At 38.1% G+C, this 8048-nt stretch overlaps 1 protein-coding gene across 1 annotated transcript; it reads left to right on the forward strand.

Moving 5' to 3' along the window:
* Positions 1 to 1197: 1197 nt before the first annotated feature.
* On the forward strand, positions 1198 to 2350 carry LOC109960449 (endonuclease domain-containing 1 protein). The gene is made up of 2 exons (XM_020600562.1): positions 1198 to 1500; positions 1728 to 2350. The coding sequence occupies exons 1-2, from the start codon at positions 1198 to 1200 to the stop codon at positions 2334 to 2336; spliced, it is 912 nt and encodes a 303-aa protein (XP_020456218.1). The 3' UTR covers positions 2337 to 2350.
* The last annotated feature ends 5698 nt before the right edge of the window (positions 2351 to 8048 follow it).

Raw genomic sequence — 8048 nt, forward strand, 5'->3', positions numbered from 1 at the left:
GATTAACTGCTTGGTACAGTGAGCTGCCAAAATAGGTCAAGCATCCATTCTGGCAGAACACTGAGCCATTTGCTCTGAAATAGTTCTACTTCACTGCTACTGAAGTTTCTTGATTGTCTATGAAAATACAGGTTATTTTCTTAGTTTTGCCTCTTCATATCAGTCATCTTCCTCCTAGTTATTTTATATATCATTCATAATAAGCTTGTTTCTTATTAAATAAAACACCAACCACCGCATTCCAATCAAATCATTTTCCCCACCTGATATAAACGTGCCCCACCAGCACAAAACATCATTGCTCTACTTATTTTACTACTGTCTATGATTATGTAGTAGCAAACATGAGCAGGCAGCTCTGCACACACGTTGCTTTGTCCACTGTCATTATGTCATGGTTCAACTTCTGTGCTTTATCTCTTTTTTGCCCATTGGCTTATCCACCATTCACAATGAGTAGCATAGAACTTCTGAACCACACTGGGCCCTGTAGGCCTTTTGTTTATCACTGAGACAGATTAGAGCGCTTTGCATTTTACCATTACATTTCAATATCCTTAGTTTCATCAACACACAGCAGAAATTGGGCTTCTATGAGAATGATTTCAATTACAGCTTAAAAAAAGTTTCTTCCTCTTATGCGGTAAAATGATCTGCTTACATTAGAAGAAAAGGATCTTACCAAGACAAATGTTTTCAGAGGGGTTAGTGCAGGTGTTAAGAACAGGTTTACTGCTTATTATGAATTCCCTGAGGTACTAAGGTATAGAAAAATAACTTGGGGAAAAATGTCAAATGTAGTATACCAATGTAGCCTTTAGAGGAATCGGTGGTCCAGTAGGTTGCTGTATAGGTTGCCATCATTATGATATGCTGGCCTCCATCCCAGAGGTCAGACCATAACAACTCACAGGGTCAAACCTTTCAAGGTCATTAAAATGGCCATGGAGATGATGTAACAGACCCATTTGTTAAAACCTAAAAAAAACCCCTTAAATGTACAATAATATTCAAGTAGGACAAAGCAAAGCAGTGACCTACACATCCACACCCATGTCTTAGGACACTTGTGACACTCTACTCATTTTGGATTTTGCATATCTCCCCTGGGACATTTAAATTATAACTGGATACATTTTCTGTCATTGTTCTGTAGAGGAGGCCACAGTAGGACACACTGAGGAGACGTTATTGACCATGAGTATGTTAACGTCATTTGTTTTTGCTGTTTTGCTCCTCAGTTTTTTGCCTCTAATATCGGCAACAGTTGTTCAAGATTTTAACCATGTAGAGAGGTGCAAGGACTCCCTGTACATGGGGACACCACCACGAGGGATCATCGAAACCCAACTGAAGAAGATCTGCCAACGCTATGCAGACAAACCTCGTTATGTGACCCTGTATGATCCTCACAAGAGGATTCCAGTTTACTCAGCTTATACCTTCAAAAAGACAGAAGGAGACAGGCGTGTGGACTACCCTTGGATGTACGAGCCACAGGTCAGACATTCATTTTCATTCATTATATCTATTCTTGGATCAGGTAGTTCACACATATGTTAAAATCTCTTTCAAAGAACACTTTGTTGCAGCTAAATAGAGAATAGAAGCAAGCGCTATCAGTCAGTGTGGACGCTCAGAGGCCTCACAGATACTGGCGTTGTATTATTTCCCAGCAGAGCTGTAGTAGGAAAAACCTACTCTAATAGATCTTTTTATATTCCCAGCTGGCAGAAATCGATGGAAATGGAAACATGCTGCCATTCCCCACTGGCTACCTGCACATGAAGTTTGAGGACAGCCAGGCGGTCCTGGATGACTACTCCGACGTGGTTCTCTATGAGAGAGCTCACCTGAACCCGGACCAGCACCAGTCCACTCCACATGACCGCGCTGCCACTTACACCCTAACCAATGTGGTCCCGGAGATACGGGAGTTCAACATCGGGCCTTGGCGTGAGTATGAGGAGCGAATCCGCGTCCGCCTCAACAACTTCTGCCGTGGCACTGCCTTCATCGTCACCGGAGTGACCACCAGAGGGAACACGATCCGTCGCAACAACCAGGACCGTGTGGCCATCCCTGAAGATGTGTGGTCCGCTTACTGCTGCACTGACTACGACCGCAACGCACCCCATGATGTTCGAATCCGCTTCCCATCCCACGCAGCCTTGGCCAAAAACGCTAAAGAGGGCAACAGCGTTCATGAAATGTCGGTCCAGGAACTTGAGATATTTCTGAAAAATAATATGGATGTTGACCAGAACCTTCAGATCTTCTACGACAATTGCATCTCTCCCTCACCCCTTCCTCTATACCTGCAACACACCATCTGAAGGCTCTGCCAGATACACCTTCTCTGCGTATGGCGGTTTCTATTTAGTCTACTTATCAGCAGTCAGTTGTGCTTTTGTTGCTGAAGTTAATAAAAACATCAGATATTGTCCTTATTCTTTCTAATGGCTATTTAAAATGTATTGCACTAAAAATTTATTCCCCTTATTTCTCCTTATGCAAAACAATTTAAAAAGAAAACTTCGTTGGGAGAGAAACTGCAATACGGAAATGTGTGGTAATAAAATATCTTTAATTCTCTGTCTTATATTGTGTTTGTGTTACTTTTATGTGAGGCATATTATTTGTTAAAAAAAACTGAATTTGGATTGTTTTTAATTTTTGTAAAGAATAATAAGTGTGGTGTGAGACAAAAAGAAAGAATAACCAACGATCCCTCCTTTTAAAAGCTGAGGTCCTTTACTTCACATGCTTGTAATATGTTCTTCATAGAAGTATTCTAGACATATAGTAAATTTAGAATCAACTTCCTTTCTTCAAATCCTTGGGGCATACATGAGTTTTAATGTTTGGTCAGTTCTAAAAATTGGATTTTACTTTTATGGCTGTCTGATGGGTTTTACTGCCTTTAATCATTTACTTCACTTGTAATGAAAGTCCTCTGATATAACAACATAGTTGTAGAGTTCTTTAAGGTTTTAATAGAAAACCAACAGGATTTGAGAACCCTAACAAACTCACCATATTAATATTTTTATTATTTAAAACAGAGTGATACTGTAATAATATTTGAATATACTAGCTAATGAAAAATGTAAAAATTGTGAATAAGGCATTTTTGACTTCCCACAGTGTTCTGGTTGTTGGTTTCATGTGATGGTGATGATATATGACTTTTCTATTCTAAAGACAAAGATGTCTTTCGACTCTTAGGCCATAATCTGCCTCCTCCCATGCTGACATCAAGAGCAGGCTGCTTCATTTTGGTCATAATTAGTCACTTTCTGATACAGCACTTTGGCCATGGGTATACATTATAGCTGCAGCCTGCCATCTAGTGAGGACAGCAAGGTATTTCCACTGCTTACAGTGCTTATGTTCTGCACAGGTAATTAGGTTGAGTGCAAAAGATAAATGCAAAGCCATTACAATGTGCATCAGTCATTTAAACAGCAGTGCATCTGAAGCACATTTATACAATAAATCTGCTGATGTTATTAAAAAACAAATGATGATGATGATGATTAAAACAGTGCACATCATCCATATGACTTAGTAGACCCAGTGGGGGTCTAATGACTTGCCTCTTACTGCAGCAATAATTCAATCCAGTTATTCTAAACCAAAAGTAAACAACTTTAAAATCATATTAAAACATGGACACATAATAAAGTTAAAAAGTGTTAAAATGTTATACAGTTAGTTTTGGCATTTCCCTCTTTCAACAATTCTTGTAATACATCTGTAACTTATCATTGTTTTGCCAACAGCCAACAGTCAATCTATTACCACAGATGTAACTGAAAAGTGACCAGTTGATTAGAGGATAAGTTGCGACTTTGGAAAGGTAAAGCACTTAACCACCAATGATAACACAGAAATAAATATATCCCTCTATGGCATGAATTTTTATTTTAGGAGGAAAACAATATTTCACCCTAGTTTTTGGGAGCTTGGGGGTCCCTGATAATATATCAATCATAAAATGTGGGGTCCACTCCTCCTCACTGTCACTCTCCTCAAGCTCACTGTCCTCACTGTAGGAAGGAATGAGCCTAACTGCTCTATCATGTTCCTTACACCCATAAAATGTTCATCAATTTCTTGTCAGTAATAGTAGATAGTACAGCAAAAGAAATTTGACTATGGTGATAACTATGCATCCCTGCACATCTCCATCCATTAGCATGTTATTGTTCACACAAAAGTGGTCTAACTGCACATTGTTGCCCTGAGGCAACAAATGAAAAACTACCATTTTAGTATATACTGTAAATAAAGACAAAAACTGCCTTTACTCAATCAAATATGCTTCTTCACATATTCATGCACATCACAGATATTATTTGTACAAAGTTATTTAAATTTAAACATTTTAAAATGTGAAATTTACTGTATCTTACCGTTTGCTAGCAGTGTGTCCAAGCTGGCTATGGTCTCAGAAAGGACTGTTCCACCTCCAAAGGAAAGGTCAAATCCTTGTCCACCTTAAATTTCATTGGTCACAGAGTTAGCATCAGGCTTTTAATGTGATTTTTACTTTAAAAACATTTAAAGGGACAATGTGTGGGCCAAAATAGTGGTCTTTTGCCCCAGGGCAACATCATGCCATGTGGCAAAATAAGTATTCAATTAGTTCATATGAATGAATGAATGGCCATAGATTAACAATTTTGTTTTCCAACAAGACCACTGGGACACATCTGGCTTTTCCAGGATATTTGCTGTAATATTGATTTACTGTGTACAACAGCTGAATACATAAAGACCAGAGGATGACTCCCCCCATGAAACTGGAACTGCCAAGTTATAGGCTTTGAAATTAAAACCCTTTAAACTTAAAGATCTTATAGAATGAAAGTTAGTTTGTGAGCTTTTGTTACTTGGAAAATGAAATCATGAGGAGGTGACCACTGTAAAAATACATTTTATGATGTATTAGATGATGATGTAGCTGATACTGTAGTAGAAATTAACGACCTGCACAAAAAAAAGGTCTGTGATGTTCTCAGAGCTGTACCCAACACACTACAGTAACAAACTAACAGTTGGCCACAAAATTTAAATCATGTTGCATGGTCATAATCTCTGCCAAAGTGGAGGTTATGTTTTTACCAGTGTTTGTTTTTGTTGGTTTGTTTGTTCACAGCGTAACTCAAAAAGTAATGAATGGATTTTGATGAAACTGTTGGGATGGGTAGAATATGGCCCACAGAGCAGTCCATTAGATTTAGTTGCTGATCCTGAACCAGGAATTTTTAAGGGATTCTTTACCATTGTGAGATAGGGTCATTTCCAGTATTTTCATTTCTACATAACAGTTGGACAAAAATTGCACAATAACATCCACATAAAGTTTACCACAAACCACAGTATGTTCTGGATTCAATATTCCACAGGCGGTGATGAATGTTCAAATTTATAGGGCTCATGGAAAACTTACTACTGTGAGACAATAAATGATGCTACAGTCTTGCAACTAAGATCAAATTCTAGCTGAAACACTACTCAACAGGGTCTTAACAGATTTGCTGTATCTTCAAAAGATACAGAGCTGGATCCTGAAGCTGCATTACTGAAATATTTCCTTTCTCCTGAATAACTTTCAAACCAATAATGATAACAGGGTGATTACAAATGTTAATAGAAGGTTTTCATGGTCAGTGAATCATGTACACTAATGAGGGTTAAACTATGATGGAAATATTGCTTTTAGGTGTAATGGCATTATAGGGACAGTGAGCTGCCTTGACAGAGGTTTGCGCTCTCTGAGTGCTGTCTACTGTGTACAGTATATTGTTCTCCGTGTTAGCTGTTCTTCATTGGCAGCCACATCAGTTGCTTATTTCTTTAGAAAACACAATAACAAAACAATAATGGACTACTACTAAACCATAAAGTCAGCAACTAAGCTAGCAAGCTGTCAGATATAAGCAGCTAACTATAGACCAATGTGTTGCGCTCATTCTTTGGTGGAGACAAATCCAAAGCTATTGAGCAAAAAGTATGTGAATATCTGACTTACATTTAGCAGATGGCCAGAAACACGACTCATAAAGCTAAAGTGACTCTGTATCTCTACTGGTTGTGTAAACAAGCAACTGCCTGCTAACAGTTTAACTAGTTTTAAGCTAAGTGCCAACTTTTGGTATTCTCCTGCCCCCAAGTGGCCAATGTATGTAATAGCTACAATTTCAATATCAATTCTCTGACCATGTGACAAAACTAAAGAACAGTAGCAGCAAAGCATTTATTTAACAATGTCTTTTAATGTTTTCCCATTCAAATACACAACATATAGTGTGTAATGACCTCTATTTGAAATAGAAATATTAACTTCCAACCCCTTCTGGTTATTTATGCTCGCCCACGGTATCTTGAGCTTCAAGCAGGATACTGAATCAGACAAAATGAAACAGACAAACAGGTGCAAGCCTTCACATTACCATTCCAACCTTGTAATAAGAAGATATTTGGATTTATTTTCTTTTTTTCCCCCTTACCATAAGCCAACATCAAAACTGTGGTGTAAACATGTAAACTTGGCAAGTGTGCTTCCATTAACTGTTGGCTATCCAAACCCTTAATTCAAAAAATAAAAAAAGTATTTCTAATGCAGTTTTGGAAAGTGTGGGAAACTCAAACTTGCACTGAAATGCTGAGTCAGTAATCGCATAAACAAAATGTGTCAGACAAAATTGCAAAAGGTACAGCAGCAAAACAACCACCATGATTAGAGCCTGAAATTAGACCAAAACACTACAAAGAATGTCATAACCTCCAAATTAGGGGTTCTGCTGTATAACAATGCTCAAAACCACGTGTGACACTAAAAGTTAAATGCAACAGCATCACAATTTAAAAAAAATATTGATTTGTGGTTTATTTTGAGCACAACTGAAATATCCTCCCTGTTTCTTGTTTTTCTGCCTTATTTCTCAAATCACAACCATATCTCTATACTTCATACTATATGTCCTCTGCAGCTGTTCTTTGGCTTTTTAACCAATAAAAAGACTCATTTCACTCAAAAGCTGCCATCATGATTGATGGGATAGTACCAGGCGTGCCTGCTTTGCTTTAGGCAGCTATATATGCAGTAATCACCACAATGTCTAAGGCTAATGCAAGCAGTCGTCTTTGTGTTTACATAACCTCAACCATGCTGTATTTTCATGTGCTCAAATCCTATTGAAATTTGCCTTCAAGATCTAGGAATTAGAAGAGAATCAAACATACATATGAGTGCTAAAATCATCTAAGTCACCTAAACTTGCACCTGTTGTCACAAAAAAAGTTCCAGCCAATCACTCAAACCAAACAACAAACATAATATTTACAAATCCCAATTTGTTCTCTTACACTTAAAAAATGTACAGTTTGTTTCTTGTGTTGATTTTTGTTCTTTTGTCCTCGCAGCTTGCTCCAGACCAGTGTTAGGGGACGGCAGTCTGGCTCCAGTGTGTTGTTATCCTAAGCAGACAGGATACAAAACAGTCCAAGGAGCAGGAACTAATCCTGCTTACCTTGTTTTTGTGGTGTATAAGTTATGTCTGCATTAAAGATTTTTTTTTAAAGTCATATTTTGGAATGCATCCTCTGTGTACTGCCAGTTCACATTGTAGTTGATGAGCCATTTCGTCATCACTATCGACATTTGTCCGGTGTTGTCCTAATGTCACTGGGGTTTTTTTTTTTTTTCAGAATAGTCCAGAGAGTGACCCGTCTCTCTGCTCAACTGTGTGAACAATGTGAAACGTGAGTTTTTGTTTTCTCACTTTCTGACCGCATGATAGATATATCTCATCCTTCCTCCCGCCCTTAAGGGAGACATGAAACAGCAAAAGAAAAGACCAGAAGAGAACTGTCAGGCAGTCATCACACACTTCGAGCATGTGTGTAGACTACTTGTGTTTAAGTTTTTTTTTTACTGTAACATAACAAAAGTGCTATCCTCAGATGAGATCGAGAGACACTGACTGTGCAATGTGATAGTTGCAAAAGATAAACAGAGTAAACAAAGAGAAGGAAAT

Source organism: Monopterus albus, unplaced genomic scaffold (assembly GCF_001952655.1).
Source record: "Monopterus albus unplaced genomic scaffold, M_albus_1.0 scaffold47.1, whole genome shotgun sequence".
Classification (NCBI taxonomy): Eukaryota; Metazoa; Chordata; class Actinopteri; order Synbranchiformes; family Synbranchidae; genus Monopterus; species Monopterus albus.

Excerpts from the sequence above, each read along its gene's own strand:
- LOC109960449 (XM_020600562.1), top strand. The coding sequence starts at position 1,198 with ATGAGTATGTTAACGTCATTTGTTTTTGCTGTTTTGCTCCTCAGTTTT. Across the intron at positions 1,501-1,727 it reads CTTGGATGTACGAGCCACAG|CTGGCAGAAATCGATGGAAA; the intron begins GTCAGACATTCA and ends TTATATTCCCAG.